The 21,299-nt window shown below is 38.0% G+C and overlaps 1 protein-coding gene across 4 annotated transcripts in view; it reads left to right on the plus strand.

Moving 5' to 3' along the window:
* Nucleotides 1-21,299, plus strand: part of RBMS3 (RNA binding motif single stranded interacting protein 3) — a 708,641-nt gene that overhangs the window by 654,886 nt on the left and 32,456 nt on the right. For all 4 annotated transcript variants that reach the window (XM_071561125.1, XM_071561126.1, XM_071561127.1 and 1 more), the window contains one exon: nucleotides 15,884-15,994. In XM_071561125.1, coding sequence (XP_071417226.1) covers nucleotides 15,884-15,994 — 111 coding nt within the window. The remainder of the gene's footprint in view (nucleotides 1-15,883; nucleotides 15,995-21,299) is intronic.

Raw genomic sequence — 21,299 nt, forward strand, 5'->3', positions numbered from 1 at the left:
TTGCATCTGTGATCCAGTGGTGGGTGTCAGGAGAGGTGAGAAGCTGCAGAGGAAACAAAGTTAAATAAGATTCTTGTTTAGTTCAATTGATTCTAGTTTATGATTTCCTGATAAGCACGGTGTCTGATTGTATATGTAGTCATAATTTATTATAGCTGTACAAGACAATTATGTTAATCTTACTTTTATTTCCTAATATTCTTTGATCTCGTACACATCAAAGATGTAAAATTTGAGACTTGTTGGTAATTAGCTAGAAAGCAAATATGTTGTCTGTCAGTACAGAGGATACAAAGCACAAGAAATTGTCCTGGGGGAGTCTAGATTCTAGACTAATTTTTTTTTCTTCTCATAAGATTTTTATTTCCCTTTCATCAGTTCCCTCAGCCATTAAATAAATGTACTGGAAGTAAACTTTGCCATTGTGAAATTCATTCAGCTTATTAAACCACCTAGTCACTCAGTGTGGATCCTCAATTGAGGAAAAGCTGTTTGATGTATCAAACAAAAATGAACATCAGTGTTTCCCAAACTTGGAACAACCCCTTGTGGTCTGTATTGACAAAGGTTTCACGCTTGCTTGCTGTTAGTTTTAAGAATGCCCAGGCTAATGCTGTGCACTGCTCTGATTTGATTCACCCATTACAGTCCAAAGACTTTGATTCCTAACTTGTGATTAGGTCACAAGTCAAGAAGTCACAAGTCTCTGGTCAAGAACAGCAAATGAGGATATGCTAAATTATTTGGCTCTGCATTTGCTCTTCAAAGCTGTCATTCTGGAAAGAAAAAACATACAGGGATTATTTTACAATTTCTGCAGTGAATCTCTGCATCAGTACTTTATGCCTACAGCTGGTGGATTTATACATCGCAGTTTATTCTGGGGATTGACCCCTCCTTCCACTTTTGTTCATGAATTGCAAAGAGATCATTATCTTCATAAATTTGTTTACAGTCCAAAACTTCCATATGAATAATTTATGGCAACATTTCAGCCTAAGGATTCTTCTCAGTGTGCATAACAAGTATTTATTAGATGATTTCATTCTGGAATTTGTTATTAGACCTGCTTCTTTCCTGTTCAGAGGTTGGTTGTCCTTATCTTTATTAATTACTTCAGCTTCTAGACAAGATGACTGTCTTGCCATGACATAAAATTTTGTTTCTTGATTAAACAAGTCTGCATGCAGCATAGGGCCACAAAATTTACAATTGGGTTATTGAGGAAAAAATCACTGAATTACAATCTGAATTTGAAAACAAGAGCAGAGTCATCTCTGCTAGGGATAATTAATTAATGAAAATCTATCTGTGGTATGAAAATCTATTGGAGAGTAATGTACAGTTTGGTGTCTGAGGATTAAAACAATGTGAAATACTGGTGGCATTCAAGTTCATGACAAAATTAATTCATTTTAGTCGGGCCAGGATTTCAGGCCAAACTTTTCAAATTCACTAAGATCTGTATGTTACCATGATTGTTGGATTAAGGAAGTTTGAAAAATTTGTCCTCATCTAGTTCTGATTCTTATGTTTCAAACTGTGTATTTCTGCATTATTTCCTTGCATTTATCATCATTTGCAGTGACACTGAGCTAAAACACCACAAAACAGGGTGCTTCACGATATTGCAGTTCCTCGATAGTACCAGAAAACACCACAAGAAATACTACCAGAAAACCATTTCATGTACTTTTCAGTCCCACAGATGGATTTTCTGTGTGCCTGCAAAAGTGACTGCAGAACAGCAATAAGGCTGCCAAGAGTTTAGTCTCTACTGGAGTTTATCGGAACATCTGATGTTAGTTATGATGCATCTTTTCATGTCAAAGACAAAACAAGAGTTTGTTTTTAGAAGGAAGGAGATTCACACACAATGAAGATTCACAAGCATGGAGTGCACAGAACCCAGGCCTCAAGTCCCCATCACTCTGGAATTAATTAGAGTGCTCTTTTTCTATCCACACAGCTCTCAACAAAAGATGGGAGTATTAGCCATTTCCCTATCATTTCATTCCTATTTATCTTCCTTTAGATATTTCTTGTTTCCTTTTCCTCTGAGGCTACCCTTTGCCTCTGGCTAGGACTGACAAGACTATTACATATATAATACTCTGTGGATAATAAAATTTGGCTTTGTGGGCAGAATCAAATAATAACTCTAAAACTTGTCTTCAAGTGAAAATGTGCAGAGGGAGAGGGTAGTGACATGGAAGAAGTTGGGAAAATGTTTTGACTCCGCTCCCAGAGAGAATTTAGTGAGTGGGGAGAGGGTGAGAAGAAGAACAAAGACAAAATATCTATAATCTTCCTGTTTTCATTTCTGGGTTATTGAACTAATTTTAAGGGGTTTTTTTCCCTTCAAATTTAGATAAATTCTGAAATTACTTGTCATTTTGAAATATAGTGGAAACATTGCTTTTTGACAGCTCAAATGTTTTCATGCTTTTGGTCACAATTATGTGCCAAGTGTGACCTGGATTCACAAGAAGTTTTATTCTTCCTCAAAGTAGTTTTTTCCAAATAGTTTACTGTTCATCTCAGCAATATGTGTATCCTGTCCAGCTGGCCTTTTTCTCTCTAGCTGGTACTATGATTTCTTCCTCCAAAGCACAGACATTTTTGTACCATCACATAAAAGACATCTTACTGAATTCATGGCAGACTCTGCTGCCTGATTACTGCCTCCCAAAAGGCTGATAATTCAGTTTGGGTCAAAGACTGACTCTGATACATTCACCATAGTAGTGACCCACCACCTTATTCTTCTCTGGCTACAGAGCAAGGTGTTCTATGTTGTCAGAGACATTTTCAGAGAAGTATTTGATAGTGGGCAGTTCCCATGAACTACCTTGACTTCAGGTAGAGCTAAGAAAAACACCTTGAAAAAACTTGAAATGCTCTTTCTTGGCTCATCCTTAGGATCTCTGAACTTAGTGCTGAATGGTAGTTTGATTTCTAGATGCCAGAGCAAATAAAACAAACATAATTTTTTTTTCCCTGAGAAAACTGAGTACATCTACGATGTTGAAATAACTAAAAGAAATTCAGGAAAGCTGCCCACAAAAGCCATCTTTGATTTCAACCTAAAATTCTGCAAATCAGATGGTGTGTGGAAACCACACAGCCATAAAGATCTTTGTCATGTGTCAGGATCTGACTGCTTGCTGTGCATTCACCTGGGCTACTACACAGTGCCTTGGAGGAAATGGTGGTATACAAAAAAGCTATAATAAACCAAGATTCTTATAGACATTACTGCAGCATGTATGGATAAGTGTAAACCAGAGACACTTACCTAATTCATTAAAATAAATTAATTTATAGAAAATTGAAGCAGCAAACTTGGAATTCATTTTCCCATGCTGCTTTGGCTACTTTGCTTTGTGCTACAAGACTGCACTCAAGCAGGCAGGCTGATTCTGAGAAATGCAGACCTCTCTACAGTCACTTGCTTATGAAAAAATTGACTACTATTTTGTGCTTGAAATGGGTTATAATTTGATGCAAACAACAAGAGGTTGCCATGTATGAATGTAGAGAGGTAATAATAAAGTATTTGGTCATTCCAGGCATTACTAAAACTTAGGAGCTAAGAAAGTACTTTGCCATTTGCTTTCTGCCTTCATTTAACCAGTATCACCAGGCTTCCTCGGAAACTGGTAGCGTGATGGGATGGATGTGGCCCATTCACTAATGTGGAAAAAGGACTCTTTTAGGATCAGTCTTTGGTGCTTAACATCTTTCTGAAAAAATTGAGTGCCCTGAAAAGACACAGTAGTCATAGGCTGTTGATGAACACCCTGTGTAGACTGGGCAGCGTGTGGGGCAATGACCATGCAAGTCTCTCCCCTCTGTGACATCAGTGCCCTTCACCTTGGAGCTGACCTGTGGGGATGCAGTTCCCTGACTTTCACAACCCTTGGGAAGGCTGTTGGATACCACCAGTTGCAGTGAAGTATATTTGTGGTGAAAGGTTTCTCTGTGGGTAGCCTGGACACAACTGAACAGCTGCATCTTGATAATGACTTTCAGTCCCAGCAGCAGTGACCAAACCTGGTGACCCAGCATTGAGACTCCCTATTCTATTACCATTCCTCTGAGCCACTCTCTTCCTCCCATGTACTTTCAACATATTTAACGTGTTACAGCTGTGCTCACTGCTGTACAATAGTTAAGAGGGCTGCCAGCATTTCCACTATGAACTCGTATTTTAAGAATAATAACTCAGTTGTAAAAATGTGCTCCAGGCTGAAACTTTATAAGGAAGATTTCAGCCCAAGAGTGACCTTGTCTTGGGGAAAAAAAAAAAAAAAAGAGAGAGAGATATATATATCAATTTAGTCATTCTTAATCAGTACAGATATATTAAAAAGAAAGTAAGTAATCCTTGCTGGATCAGTTTGGATCAGTTACTGACTCTTTCTTTTTAGCTTAGTAATAGCCAAAATCTGAACCTTTTTGAACTTTCTTGTCTACTTTTTAGACTAGTTGAATTTTTACACGCTGAATTTTTACTTACAAGAATCAGTTTTAAAGTGCTTTTCCTCAAAATATTTTTCTTTTAAAAGACAATGCAGTGTGGAACAAAGTAGACTTAAGTTAGCCATTTTCTGGTATTTACTTCAAATCTGCTCAGCATGAATCAAGAGGTAAAATATATCCTTTTTTTGATCAATTTGGACTGGAGTGTGTGATCAAAACCACCTGTTCTCTTTGGGCCTGCAATGAGGATGAGCCAAGATGCATGATCATTCTGAATGCTCATGGACTTGGAAAAGTTCATGTGAAGATCCAGACCCATTCCAGAACCTTGATAACTGACCAGCTCCTGAGTCCTGTATGTATCACACAGTTTTTAAAACACTTTGGGATCTTTGATAGAAGGAAGACTTATAAATGGCTAGAGGATGTTCCAATACACAGACTGGTTTCACTGGAAGAACTTTAAAGCAAATGCAAAATTAAAATATCAGTTTTGTAGTTATGAAATCTATTCACTCTCCATAGAGTCCTTTTTTCTGACTGTTGTCACAAAAGTGATGGCTTGAATTTCGTTTCATCTGTATCAGTTGTACCTTCACTAATTAAGATGTGGCTGCCTTTGAAAGATGTGCTCTGTGTGCTTGCTGCAGTCACTGTTACTGGCTTCTTGTGGTCCTGTGTATCAGTGACAGAGGTTTTAGGCAAGGACATTTTTGCAGCCATAGTTTCTCCAGACTGTTCCTATATTATAAGTTGTTCAAAACTGTAAAAACTGCACTGGTGTCATTGGGGGTCATCATCCAAGGCTGGGAGAATTGTCCAGGTGCAGCAAAAGCCAGGTGTTGGTGGCAGTTGGCTTGTACAGAGTTGAGTCCAAGCAGGAACTGGTCTTGTTAGACTCAGAAAAATCACAGTTAAAATTTGTAAAGGTATGAGCGAGAGATAGTCTTACATTGCTTTTAATGATTGAATATAAGGTAAGAAGGCCCAGAGAGGGGGTGGATTCCCCATCCCTGGAGGTTTTTAAACTGAGATTGGCTGTGGCACTGAGTGCCATGATGTGGTAAAGGGACTGGAGTTGGACCAAGGGTTGGACTTGATGATCTCGGAGGTCTTTTCCAACCCAATCCATTCTATGATTCTAAGGCACTATTGAAAATATGTGCCTTGGTCTTGGTTTTGAGGTCTGTCACAAAGCTGGCACTGCCAGGTAGCCAGTTTTCACCAGTTATAGGACAAATCCCAGGACAGAATGGAGTGGATTTCTTCCATAGCCTCCCCTGAGCAGGTACAAGTCCAGAAAATGCAATGCAATTTGGGACCTGGGGCAGGATATTTAGGCTGTGAAAGTTTTGGGGCTTAAATGAAAGGAAAGGTAGGCTGGAATAGTTTTCTTTCCATTTGGATGTGGAAAAGGGAGTTGTTTAACATTACAGATTACAAATCTAACAGAACATGACAAAGAGACAGATTTCTGTGTTTGTCCTCTCCTAATAAAGACCCATTTTTAGATTTCAAATCTGGATCACTGTGATCTAGACATGAACAGATATAAAACATGAACAGGGGCTTAGTACAGGATTTCCTAGCAAGTCCCCTTCAAGCCCCAATCTATTACTGAATGGAAGCATATTTTTAGAAAAATATCCTTACCCAGCCAGAGTTTCGTGTCTAACATCTCTTACTATCTGTCTGGCCTAATAGGTAGAATAAGAAAGATTCCTGAGAAGGTTATGTGGATATTGCTGCCCTTCATCAGCTTTCCAGAACTTTTAAATTTGAAAAATAGGAAGAGGAGAGAAAGGACATAATTTTCAGACTCTCCATACTTTTAATCTTTCTCTGTGCAGAACTGCACAAAAAGGAGTTTAGACACAGGCAGCAGATGGCCATGCTCCATAGTGCATTATTGTGAAGGATGGATGTTGGATTTGTAGGTGAATTCAAGAGTGATACAGCAACATCTGCCTCAGCATTTCGAGGTGGTTTCCTATACAAACCATGCAGCTGGGCACATGGATTCCATGGTGGCCCCTGCATCAGCATGGCTCTGAGGGTGCAGGGCCCAGCCAAAGAGCTCTGATGTTCAAGAGCTGCCTCTGGCTTGACACTGCGTGTACTGACATGAAATCCTTGAGCAACTGTATGAAGCCTTCTCACTTATATTGCCCATCACTAATAAATTCTGGTTTACAAGAGCTATCTGGTCTTGGAGTTGCAGGGATGTATCCTGATACTTATCTATTCCTTGACTATTCTTCCTATTTTCCTCTCAGTATTTGTCATCTCACAAAGAGTAGCACTCTGCTGTCTGCCATCCTGGCAGCTCAGTGTGCCTCCTTGGTGTTTCATTCAATGATGCCATGTCACTTTTTTGAAAGCTGAGGGTATTTCAGGTATTTCCATTTTAGTCTGGTTGTGTTAAATCCTTGTAGTGGACAGCCATATCATTTTCTTCTGGCTGTAGTTGTGTAGGGTATCATTTTTGTCATCTTACCTCTAATACAACCTTAATAAATAGGGTTATATTACCAGCCTGCTTTTCTGTCTGGTTTTTGGGGTTTTTTCCTTCATGTTGGTAGCCAGTTCCTCCAGCATTTCTGATGTCTCCCAGTGTCACTGTTTGTCCTTCTAATGAGTAAAACTTTTCCTCCAGCACAGCTGCTAGATTGTAGCTCACATAGCGTGAGTCCCTCTAGGTTTTGTGCAGGAAATGAAACACAGCACATCTGTTACAGATCACAGCTGCTGCCCTGTCACTGGCCGCTGTCATTTTGAGGCTAGAAGTGCATTTAGAAGAAATGTCACAGACATTTTCTCCTCAAACCCAGTTAACCACTATTGGTGGATTAATGTGCCACTGATACGGTGAAGGAGTTCTTCAGCCTCAAGGGGAAGTGATATCAGGCTCTTAAAAGAGCAGCTCTTTTAGGGAAGCCCCTTGAAGCACAGCCAGGCTCCTCCCGCTCCTGTCCCGGCGTCGAGCTCCCGAATGGAGACCACCACACAGGATGAGAGGCAACAAGGAGAAGCAAATTTATTGGGCGTACCCGGCCTTATATAGGGAGCGGTGGAACTTTCTGGAACTTGGGAGGAGAAAGGGGAGGAGATAGGGCAGGGCGATGCATCCCATTGGTCCGTATGCAAATAGAGGGGAGGAGCAGGGGAAGGACCAATGGGAAGCAGGGATTAGAACATAACCAAATATGGAACTGTGGTGCATTGCACCAAACTGGGGTCAATCAGGAATGGGTTGGCGGGAAAATGCCCTAAGGGTTTGTGGGAAGAAGAAACTTGGACAGGATGACTAAGGGAAAATACATAGGGTAGACATGTTGACTGTATAACCTTTAAACAGGGGAAACATCAATATAGGCTGTAAAACTATTACAGTCCTTGTAAATTCCTCTCAGGGCTTCCATATTTGGGACACCAGAATCTTGGACTTCAGCGTCCTCATCAACCTATCTTTTGTAGTATTTCTGCCATTGTATAAATTCCTGGGCTACCCCAACAAACCACTCTTTCTGCCTGGCAAATGACCTATGTGCTAAATCTCAACAGAAAAGCAGGGAACAGCACAGTGTATCAGACATTTGGTTTGATTAAAGATCAGTTGTCATTCCTTCATGAAGCACATAGAGAGCTGGGTCTGAGCTTAGGACATGCCATGCATGCTTTCATGCCACCAGCCTGATCTGCACCTCTACATCCCTACATCCAGTGTCTGGAAGCAAATCTTCCTGTTAAGCATTTTTCATGTCTTTAGAGCAAGTTTCCCTGAGTGAAATAAAATAAGTATTGTCAGCCAATACCAGAAGTTCTTACTCATCACTTATGAAATCAAGAAGTTTAAAAACCTGTCACTGTTGCTTTTAATTACTTGTGCCATAGCAAAACCTGGACTGAGAGTTTCAAAAGTTAAAAAAAAAAAGTACACATATCGAAAAAAACATTGTGCCCTTAGTGTGTGTAATAGAAATGACATTATCATTTGTCTTTCCTTATTAATTATGTGGGGGGGTATGTGTGCATATGTATATGTAAAATCAGACTACTAAAAATACAAATATGGGATCCTTTCTGAAAGTTTCATTTGAACCCAGTAAGGCATGGAAGTGGAAATTTAAGCTAAAGACTGATGCTGGCTCGTATTTTAATTGTATGGTTTGATAATTTCTGTTTTGCACCTTATTAAAACTATGATGTGCCACTAAGTCAATTTTCACACCTGGTTTTAAACAAGAGGGGAGGGAATACAACTGAATTGTTCAAGAGAAAATACTATTTGGATTTAGCTTTAATAGATGAAACTCCATTCTAATGCTAAGAAAAGCTAGTCCACAGAAAAGAGATCCTGATTCACATTTACTAGGGTGGCACATCAGCCACTGGGAGACAGTAGAGGAAAGATTTCATCCATGTCAGAAAATATATATAAGAATATAAGCAGAATGGAATTGCCAAGCACAACACTCTAGCATATGTCACATACTACTTAGGTATAGTTCTATGCAAGAAATAAAGATTTGCTTTCACTAATAATGTTATGATTTTAAAATTTATGCTTATTTTGACATGGATTGAAAAAATATTTGGTTATTTTTTATGTGAAATCTGATCATGGGAAGGGAAAGAGAAGATTTGATTTATGCATTACAGCAGTTATGTCCGAGGCAAAACACCACCTCTTTATTTCTTCTTTGTCTTCTGGGGATGCTAAACTTTACATGAGAGTTGTGAGGATGCTTTTGTTAGTGATGGCTGTTCTTGACAGAACAAAAGCACTGTTACATAAAGCCATCATACAGCCAAGTGCACTTACAAACTGAAGTAAAAATTAGGGAGAAAAACGCAGAAGAAATGTGGTTTCTTGTTTTCTTCTAGAATAGTCAGACAAGGGAGCAAGAGCTGTCTATGGACTCTGCCTACTCCAGCACTTGCTGGAATGAACACCCCACTGCAACAGGTCTTCCCCTAATTGCTGTGGACTCCTGCCTGTTAGAAGACCCCAGCCAAACTGCTCATATTTATTCAGGCATATAATACTAGTAATTTTATTTTATTCCTGGCGTAAGTTGAAGAAGGGTATGGAAACTTCTGTTTCTCAGTCTAGAGAGAAGTGTGTGGGCTTGTGGTCCAGCCTGCATGTGCAGGCAGCAAGGGCAGAGATAGAGCACGGGGCTCTCAATCTCTGCTTCAGAGTCCCTGTAGCAATGCAGGTATATTTTCCCTTCATAAATATTTTCTTTTTCTTCAATAGCTTTTCTTTTGATTTCTTATTTTGGATGGAAATATTTAAGTCATCATGGAAAAGTCACATTAGGCACTGTGTAACAGGGGCAACATTTTGCTTGCAACAGAAATACTATTTCTTTTTGTTAAGTCCTTTTAGATTAACAGAGAGATAAATGTATGTTATGAAATTTACTGGGTTTTTTTTCAACTCTAGTAGAAGCATAAACTCCTGATATAAAATCACTGTGATACTGTGTGATATAACACATTTATTAACTGGTACAATATGGTTGCAGGTACTGCTTTATTTGTGCACACACTTACTAATATAAAACCCTTCTTATTGAATCTACTGTGTTTTCTTTATCTCTTGATGTTTCCATTTCTGTGTCCTTCTAATCTGCATTTATATGTGTAGGCTAGTATCTCTATATTATCAAAAGCTGTATTTCAGACTACGAGACAGGAGATATAGTTAAAGGCAAGAAGAACAGTGGGAAAGAAGCCATCAAACCCCTTGGCTATTGTTTAAGAAAGGTGGTGCATACACAAGGGTCACCTTTATTCTTTATTTACCACACTATATTTGAATTCTTATTCCTTTAAGACCACTTACTTCTGGGCAGTAACTCTTTTGGACCTATGATATATACTTTCAGCTGAGAAAATGAGAAAGGGAAATCAAATATGTCTGTTGCTCCAAGGAGATTCAAGTTATGAAGGGGTTGTCAGATAAGAATTTGAATTTATGCCCAAGATTAGAAATATTACAATGTAAACTTGTGGTTTAATACTCAGTACAGAAGCAGGACTCAGAGTTGATGAAGGTCTATGTCAGGGTTTGCCTATTTCAAAATTAAAGCTGTTGTAATTTAGTACAGGGGGTTTGGCCTTCCTGCTAACTTTACCCCATTTTTATCAAGCATTTAAATTCAATAAGGTAATGAAATGAAACCAAATCCTACGATTTGCAAAATATATGTTATTAGCTGATGTTTGCTGGTCCTTTTCACTTTACTTGAACAATGATTTAATATCTGATCAGCTAGCAAATGCCAAGGCAATTGCTAACTTTTCATTAAGAAAATAGGTTTTCCTTTATTTTGGAATATGAGCAAGTGTTTCCAGCAGAATTGGTGACAGAGGGCAGAGACGATTTCAAAACCACCTTTAATCTTCCTATAATTGTCATGGAAGTTTGACCATTTACCATTCAGTTCAGTGTAGTTCTCTAGGCTTACTGTTATGACAAGGGGACCCCATTTTCTCTGCTACCTGTTAGAGGCAGCCTAAGGAAATGAGAAAAGTCAATCTAGATAGAACAGTAAATCAATAAAAATATGGTCATCATTTGTTCACTATGCAGAGAGAGTATATTTAGCTGCATAAAAAAGTATGCATATTGAGTTTTTTCCTATTAGTTCTCGATAGACATGTCTGTTTGGTAAGTATAAGGAAAGTCATCCTTTCACTCAATTTAATAAAACCTCAAGAAACAACATGTTCTTCATAACATTAAGACATTCTCTTGGTAGTAGGGTAATAAATTTTCAGATGGAATGACCTGGTGTTTATATGTCTGTACAACATAGTAAGTTTGCTTGGTGATGTTTATTGGCTTTACATTGGCCAGTATTTCCAAAGTAGAATTTGTAAGTATTGTTAACTTGTTAAAACTGCCTAAGTAAAGGAAAGGTAAACTGCAAAATAAGCAGATGTTTACTGTAAGCTTTAAAAACTATTTATTTAGCTCGTATTTGCCCCTTAGGTATAATATCCTTATTAGAACACTGGAATAAAATAGAACCCTTTGATACAGTTCATTATTGTACAAAGCCATGACTAATTAATCCATCCTCCTACTGGCCCTGAAATGGATCTCTCAACTTGTGAACGCCGTTCCTAAGGACTCCTCATACGTTTTTTATTTCTGATGACATTTTCCCACCCTTCACACACTCGAAAGGTGGCATGTGTCATTGTACCAATGCAGACTTTATTTCTGCTGATGCCTTTTGATAATGGCAAGTGCTTAAAGATAGTTCACTTAATACAAAAAACCAAACAGTTTTCAGTGTAATCCTGTAATTTTGGTTTGTTGTCATAGAGTGTATAGTGTTTGTAGTTAATAGTCAGGCTTCTTTCTTTGAAAGGGATAGACTGTATTCTGAAATATATACATTCACTTTCTTATAGGAAAGGACTGTTCACAGAGCTTAAAGCATGATAAAACAGCAAGGTCTTTCAAATAAAGTGAAGAGGAATTAAAGTCGAAATGTCAGCATATCTTGGAGGTATCACAGTGTTGCAAAAATAATGCATTTTTCTCTGTATCAGTAATTCCTTACCATTTGCCCTATTAATTTCCTTTAAAGCCACTATAGCATTGACAGAATTGAATGACAAGTCATATGCCCAGAATATCTTGAAAATTTTAAAAGTCATTACAGCAACCAGTTTCTTGCAGGAATTATGAAAAAAGAATCATACTGAGGCAGCAGGGCAGACCTAAATGATTAGCAGACCAACTACTTGTTTTGGGAAAGATAGTGGCAAAAACCTTATCGTAATTTTATCTGCGGGTTTTTTTCAACTAAGCTGTGCCTTATGTAGAATTATGCAATGCTAAGATGTCTCTCTATATGAACTCAGTAAAATCAGACATCCAAACAGATGAAGACAAAACACATGTTTGCTGTAGCCTTTGCCAGTAGTAAACTGGATGTTTATCAGCAAATATCTCCTGTAGGCGGAAAAGAATCAAATTGCTGTTAATGTGATGGCAAGATGTAATGCAAGACATTGTCTTTTCCAGCTAAATAAATTGAATATGAATGGACTTGACAGTATGTATCATGAAGCACATAATGGTCTGGAGACTAGGTGTCACCCTAACAACCAAATAATATTTCCTTAATTAAGTATAATTTTTTCCTGTGTGATAATGAGAAGATTCTGCAAACTCTGGTGAATTAATGATCTGGCAAATGCATGTAATTCTCTGCTCTAGGTAACTGTCAATTTCAAGCATGTTAAGCTGTCTTAGGAAAGCTGCAAATACTTGATTTGTTTTACCAACTTCTTTTTCTATGGTATTAAATGGTATATATTTAGGGACCAGGATATATTTATTTTCAATTTAAAAATAATATGTTTACTGTCTCTGAGCAATGTATTTGTTGCTGATATATTTTCTCTTCGGTCCATATTTTTATAAATAGTCTATTTGCAATACCTGTCTTGCTTACTTATTTGCTGAAAGACATGTGTTACCAGATTTTTCCAGTGTCTGGCACTTGTGTTTGCTACACTAAATCATTAGACTTCTTTCACTGCTTCCCGTTCTTCATTTTCAGGTTCCTGAATTTATACACAGGAATAGCTATCAATCTGTCACATCTGTAATCACAGCAAGGTCCTGCAACCATACCTTTGCAATAAGCATGTTTGCAAAAAACAGAGCTTGGTATTTTAAGGCTTTGGGACATCCTAAATTAATTGCAGCCACTATTGCTGGCAGTGTGGTGCTGCATGAAGCTGTTGTGCATGTGTGACTTTCTGCTTACCCCATCATACAAAGAATCATGGAATAGTTTGTGTTGAAAGGGTCCTTTAAATGTCGTCTCATCCAACCCCACTACAATGATGTGTCTCCTCTCTGGTTGCTACAGCAGGTGGTCCAACCTGCCTGCTCAAGCAGGGTCATTCTAGAGCACATTGCACAGAATTGCATCCACAGGGTTCTGAATATCTCCAGTGAGGGAGACTCCACAACCTCTCTGAGCAATCTGTCCCAGTGCAGTCACCTCCACAATAAAGAAATTCTTCCTCATATTCAGGTGGAACTTCCTGTACATCATTTTCTGCCCATTGCCTTTTGACCTATTGCTTGGCACCACCAAGAAGAGCCCAGATTCCTCCTCTTGACACCCTTCTTCCAGGTGCTTCTATACGTTGATGCCCTCTGGTCATCTTCATGGCTCTCCTAGGAATCCTCTCAAACAAATCCACATTCTCCTTATGCTGGAGCCCCATTTCTCTGTGTGGGGTCTCACAAGAGCAGAGGAGAAGTGGAGAATCATCTTCCTTGACTTCACAAGTGGGAGCTCAACTGCTCTGTCACAGAAAGAAAACCTAAGGCAATTCTCCATCTTTAAACCAAAGCAGCAAACTGCTCATAGCAGGAACTGAGAACTGTTTATCTTTTAGCAAATTTATCTTGAGCACTTATGGTTTGGTACGGTAAAAATACTAATCATTCTGATCAAAAAGTGTTTGATTTTTTTACCATAATCAAAAAGTGCAGGTGAAGTCCAAACCCTCAGACCTCATTTGGCTGCATGGAATCCCAGGCCACTGATTTTGAACACACAGGAAGATCGTTTTCCTTATGCATGATGCTTCTTCACACTTTTGCACCGAATCTGCTATGCAGGACTGCTGAATGGGCTGAAAGGGTGTGCTTTTAGACCCTTTCAGCAAAAGGGAAGCCTTCCCTATGGTAGTTCATTAAAGGACTTAATCTATGTAAATCATTGCAAATTAATATAGCCAAGAAAGTGACAAGTGTTTGCAGGTATTGCAGGTTTGATACGTGCACACCAATCAGCTTGTTTTATAAGCATTTCTGTGGAATCATGACAGATACTCTGTGAAAGCTAGCTTTAATTTGTCAGATTTCTCTCGGGACTCTTGTCAATGCAAGAAATGTAATCTACTAAGGGACATAAAACAAGCATATTTATATTTCATATGCCGAGGGTATTACAAAAAGGACATGCAAGTAATGAGTTTGCAGAGACTAGAGACTGTATGGTTCTCAGATAGGATGTGCACAGAAAAAATATTGCTGGGAGATGAGGAAAAAGTTGAATTGGTATTTCCTCAGATTTTTGTTTAAATTTATTTTTTTTTTATTTGTGACTGAAAATTTGAAATTTTTAGCTTCTAATCAGATCCTTGGTAATGCAGTAACATAGCTCTATGGCTAAATGTGAGACAGACACTTAAGAAGAGGTTTGCTGTGGTTTTTGGAACTAGTTTGTTTTAAATTCCTGTTTATATGTGGCTTTTGTTAGTAATCTCAAAGGGAAAAAAAATGTCATTTTTTTTAAACAAATACATTCATCTGCATCTTCCGTGCTTTGTAGCAGATATAGTGTGATAGTGCAAAATTTTAGTTGTGTGCTTGCAAACATGCATTTTCACTAAGTTTAGTTGTGTGCTTGCAAACATGCATTTTCACTAAGTAAAGCTATTATTTCATATGAAGAAATAGCTGGAGATACCTCCTTGTTTCACTATCTGTAAGAAAAGAGCAGACCGCTCCTTCTGCCTGACTTTCTCTCACTGTAGCAAGTTATAACTAGGAAATAGCAGTTTACACCATAGAACTGAAGAGACTCAACACTAAGACATGAGTTTGCTAGCATGGGACCTTGGGGAGTGGAGGAGCAAAAACCAAGGAGTAGAAATGGCAAAGAGGCTCTCTCCAAAGCTCTTCTGGTGTGTCTTTTGTTTCATTTTTTGTTCAAAGTCATGTTTTTGCTTTAGTTCATATGCTCTTTGTTATTAATGTCTTTGTTTTTCATGCAGAGAAGAAAAATCCTTTAAACACTGTGTATGTGTTTTAAGTGAGTGTCACTACCAAACTCACTGTCAATAGCTAGTCTTACTTAATCAGCTATAAAATCTTACGAATGAGGGTTCTTAATTGGGAGTGGAAAAATCCATGATAATTACCATAATGGGTTGAAGATCTCCGAGACTGAAGGTTTTAGAAGTCAGAGAAAATTGGGGACATATGTGTTCTGTCTGTAAGATTGTTCTATATAGGATATGGAAAAATGAAATGACAGGCGTTTTGCAATGTACAGTAGCAGTCATCATGGAAAGAACATATGCATTTGTTTGTCAGAACCAATGAAGTAAAAAACGACACTTAATTGGAACTGACATAAAATGGCCTCATTAGCAGTACAAATAATATATGTGTGGAGCTCGGTTTTCAATAGGAACAAAACGTATTTCCTCTGACAGATATATTAGTGTCTCTTTTAAGATTCATGTCAAGTTTTCAGTCAGGTTCACTCATTTAGAGAGTGCTGCCTTTTTTTTTTTTTAAGTGCAAGGTTGAAGCGTAAATCCTGTGTATTTCTAGGGTGCTGTGATAACACCAACAATGGACCACACTATGTCAATGCAGCCAGCAAGCATGATGGGCCCCCTGACCCAACAGATGAACCACCTCTCCTTGGGCACAACAGGAACGGTAAGATCACAGATTACACTCTTTGCTTTCCATATTGCCAAACATGTATTGCTTACTGAGTTGCTTAAGGTAATTCATTACTCTTGGGGTTTCAGTGCTTCGCCATCATACAGTCAGCATTAGGTATTACAGAACAGGAAGGACAAAGTAGCGTAAGTAGTGGAATAGCAGGTCAACAAAGCCTGGTTTGTACTTAGCTGTAATTATCTGTACTAATTTTCATGTAATTATGGTAGTACTGCTCTATCAATCTGGATTTTAATATAAAATTGTTTGCTTGTCAGTCTAGAAAGTTGTATTTCATTGGGAAATGGGAGTTCTGGCATTATGGTAGGATCCACTACTCACTTCTGAACCATAGCAGTTAGCCATACACATTTTATTCCAGGCTTAGAAATGTGATTTTTTTTATGATGGCCAGCTGTGTTTCCAGTGTATCATATTTAAACATGCATATTTCAACAATTTTTTTCTCTACAAGTTGTATAAGTTGGACTCAGTTAACTCCACCAGAGTCAGAGAAAGGCAAAAAATACTCTTAATTAAAATTATTGAAGCTCTCTCAAATGTTCCTAAATTAAAAAGGACTACAGATAATGTATGGTGGTTTGATATGTGAATGTGTGCACACTGCACGTACCCGTAAATTTTTATAAAAATGCAGGCATAAATATTACAATTCTGTGTTTTTAGCACACACACTCTTTACATAAAATTGCATGAAAAATCTGTTATGCATTTACATTTTTTTTCTCTATTTCACCACTGAACTACTTGATACTAATCTGCAGGAACACAGTTTTCCAACCTTTTTTTTTTAATTGAATAATGTACTAAAAACAGTGCATTTGTACAAATTTATTTAACTCACTTGAGTCTTCTCCTCTTCCTGATCCTCTTCTCTTCACCTCCTTTTTCCTTATCTTTTGAATTTAATTCTTACTCCGGTGTCTTTTCACACTTCTTCTAAAAAACTGTTAACATCTAAGACTTCCGTATTTATTTCTGACAAAACTTAAATATTATGGCTAGTTCCTGTTATTTTAAATGTCCCATTCAACCATCCAAAGAAGTAAGAATTACATCTCAACGTTAATCTGAGAAATTTTAACTTCATGATATAGAAGGAAATACCAGCACTATGGAGAATTTCTGCATGTGTCATTATTGTGATTCCAAAATCTGTTCAAAAATTAAGGGAAGGAAATCAAAAATGAATTTTAGTTGTGCTGTTGGGCAGCTCCAATGATTTTTTTCTTCTGTCTGTCATTTTCAATTCTGTGGCTCTTAACAGACATTGTCTTCTGTACTCATTGTTTCACAGACTTAATGCAAACTAGAAAATTACCACCTAAAGTTCTCTTCTGACTTGAGACCACTACTGGAGTGCCTATAAGAACAAATCCATTGGGGGAGTCAGGGGAAGGACTCTGAAAGGCAGTGGGTCATCTAGTGGGTTATAATAAGATCCTGAATTTATGTTACTGCAACTGAAACAAAATCTTTCCTTTCTTTTCCTAGCTCTTTACAGAGTCTTATCTTTCAAGGTCACAGCATTCCCTATGATAACTTTTTGAAATACATTCAGAGGGATACCATCCAGCTTTATGTTTACTATCTTTGAAACTCCTAACTCATTTCTAGAAAAGGAAAGAGCAAAAAAGAGTGAATGATTGATGGGTGCTACAATATCCATAGGCTTTTCATGCATCACATACAAGGTTTTTCTCTTTGATAAAAATATCATCAGTACCATATCCAGTTAAAGGACTTGTGAAAGCAGGATAGTCATGGAGGTCATCAAGAATTTCTCCTTTTTGGCAATTCCTCCTATCAGAAATTGTAGGGAAAACTTCAGGATCTGAGCTGCCAGTAGCAGTTTTGTTTGTTGTATTCATTCTGACCTGAAAGTCATTCTTCCTAATGTATTCCATTAAAGAAAAAAAATGTGGGGAACAGAACATGTTTAGATATATGATTTATTTAGAGATAGTTTGACTTCATTTTTTCAGAATTCTGAGTTTCAGTGCAGAGAGAGGAGCATTAAAAGCATAAAGCATGAAGAATTGTGCCAAATCCAAACTATGCTACTGTGGGTACCGCAGCAGGACTAAGTTTTATGGGAGATATAAGACATAAATGATACATTTCTGTTTCAAATATATTTTTAAATTTTATCCTTAAAACTGTGCAACAGGGTGCCATAAAGAGCCACCAGCTATCTTTCAAGAAACAGCCAAATTTTTTTAGGCAAACAAGACAAAAAGTCACAAACAATTCTGCTCAGTATTGGCTATAACTCTGTCCAAATTTAATTTAAAAGCTTGCAGTATGCAAAGCAGTTTTTATTAAAAGGATTTCATATGTTCACTTCCTTAGACAAAGCATTTTGCTAATCAACATAATATATTTTTCAGCTGAAACAGACCCTTGTGGTTGCTTAAGTGAGAGATGGTTCCAAAACCACTTCCACGCTTGCCCGATTGAGAATGAACACTGGGTTTCAAAAACACTGCTTCAACAGAAAATCTACTCTCTAGTGAGTGAGCTAGATAGAATAAGGGCATATGCATCTTCATATCTTGTGTGAATTACTCTGCTTTTTGATGCTTTCTACAAGATTAAATACTCTGTCCAGGCTGGAGCCATTCCAGATGGGAGACCCTTTACAGAGGAGCACTCTTTACCACTTTTGACCTGAGTAACAGCAGCCTCTGCCAATTCCTGCCTTGACACCAAAAAATGGATTTGAGTTTTGATCTCTCAGCCCTGGAGCACATGTTGAAATCTATGGGAATTCAGGGGCAGCTGCCTTCATCCACTTGATTATTTAGTCACCAGCCCAGAGCAGGCATTTCTGGTTTAATGCTGGCAGGGCTGTTCACTTCCAGCTGGGAGCATCCAATTCAGCAGTCAAAACAGAGTAGTTTTTCTCTAGACCCACTCATAGCCAGCTGCATTTCCCTTGTGCTAGGGAAAGGCTTCCCCAAAAAGCACAAATCATTTTGGTTAAGAAACCATTTGCCATGAATAGAGACAAGAAGTTTCCTTTCTCTCCAAACCCCCCAAAGAATGCATATTTAATTTCATTTTATTATATATTTTAAACATTCTTATTTATTATTGAAGTGTCAGCATTAAATTAGACATCTCTGCTATACTAAGCACTCCCTAATCAGGAGGATGCACTAAGGCTATCAAGATGCCAGGCCAAGTGAAGACTGCAAATCCAACTTTGCTTGATTCAATGCCAAAGGATGGTATAGGGCACTCGAGGAAGGGGGGAGGTAAGGGCTTGACATTTATGGCACCTCGACCCTATGTTCCTGTGCTGTGCCAGAGTTTTGTACAGCCTTTATATCTCCCAGTTACTGTGCTTTGTGCTTCATCCACCAAGACCATAATTTCTTTCTGCCTTTATGAAAATCAAATTGATTTTTGCCAGTGAAAATACAGTTTATGTTGCTGATGAATTGAAAGGCAAGTGTGCTGCTTTGATCACTTCCTCAATCTGTCTGAAATCTGGAGTTAAGCAGAGAATCTGCCAGAGGGGTGATTTCTCCATATTTATATGTATTTTTCATACATGCCTCTTAACTCAAAAAGACCAAAAAGCATTTACATGGATTCGCTGGCTGTAGGCAAATACGTAAAGAAAACCTAAGCTTAAATTATGTCAAGATTACAGCAAAAAGGCAATAGCTCTGAATATTCTGATTAAGGCTGACAGCTCAGTTCCTACAATTGTATTAAAATGAAATTTTACTGACAGAAGTCATAATGTGAAGGCAGACAACTGGTTTTAACCTTGAAATATTTTTTGCTAGTTAATTATTATTTATTATAGTGAATCTTGGCTTTTTCCAATGTAATATTCATCTACAATTAAGTCTGCTATTAAATAAGGTACTTCAGAGGGAGAATAGAGCAAGTGAGTCTGTAAGGGTAGTACTGAAAGAGCAGCATTGGTATGTATTTAATAATGTATGGAGGCTGGAATAGTTCCATCATCTGTCTGCCATTCAGAATGTTTCCAATACATCCATTGATCTGACATCTGTTTTGTGGTTTAATAAAGTTGTGATTGATGCCTGAGTGGATATAGTACAAAAACCTTTAGAAATATAGAAACTGAGGAGTTTGATCACTGCTTTCAGTCTTTGTTGCTTGGCACTTCCACATTTGGCCATCAGCAACAATAATCTGCCTCTTCAGTGGGAATAAGATTTGCTCTACTCTTATTTTCTGTTGCTCATTCTTGAAGGGAGTTTGCTGTTCTGTGCTTTCTTGGTCAGGGTTTTCCTCCCCTCCCTGCTCTTAGCATTTATTTCAGACGACATTGGGATTCCAGTTTCATTCAGTAGTCTGAGGCAGCCTTTGTTAGTCCTTAATGACAAAGGGGTGATTCCAGCTTTTTCTCCCTCCCTTTTGGAACTGCCTCATTGTAGCCTTGCTTCATCTTAAACCTTTGAGACCCACACCAATGGGAGAGTGAGTAGAAGCCAGGGGTTTTTACCAAAACTGCTAACTCAGCAGTGCTGCTTAATTGTTCTTCACGTTTGCAGATGGTTCACTCTGCTTTCAGTTTCTAATTTAGAACCTTAATAGGCAACTTATAAATTAAGCTCTCCATTGCACTTTATAAACAGCAACAACAATTGTTTAATTTTTCCAGATACTCGTATTAAAAATGCAGTCAGGTGGAAGAATTGCGTTGACATAATGTGGGATCCTGTTGCAACTTCAAACTACCCTAACTCAGCTTTCCTGGTTTATGGTATCACTGAAATCTCTCAGTGGAATAACAGGCTTGTTATGCAGGTACATCAGTCTTATCTTTCACTTTGTTGGTTCCTTTTGTTGCCAGCAAAGTTCGATGATATCTCCAGAACCGTTCAATGGAACAACATGCTTGTTATAAGTTTTTTATCTTTTATTTCCTTTGGATACTCCACAGTCACCAGTGGTTTAAAATGTCACCTGAAGGCCTCAGCAGAATAGCTGCTTTGTTAGATAGGGTTGGTTTTTTCCTGTTTAATCTGCAATTCTATTTGTACATACTACAGCTGCATGGAGCTGAAACATCATCGCATTCCGCTCATGTTCAGGTTCTTGTTCAGAAAGTATTCTCTGTTATTCTAATTGTATGTCGCAAGGTCCTTGGAGAGTTACAGGAGCAAAGCTTCTTTACAGTCTTGTGCCTTTCATGTTATCAGGTGTTAATCTTAGAGCTCTTTTATTTTATTTATTGACTGACAGTTTCAGTTACTGTGTGTGTGGAAAACACAGGACTGAACCCATTGCA

This window comes from Pithys albifrons, chromosome 7 (genome assembly GCF_047495875.1).
Source record: "Pithys albifrons albifrons isolate INPA30051 chromosome 7, PitAlb_v1, whole genome shotgun sequence".
NCBI lineage: Eukaryota > Metazoa > Chordata > Aves > Passeriformes > Thamnophilidae > Pithys > Pithys albifrons.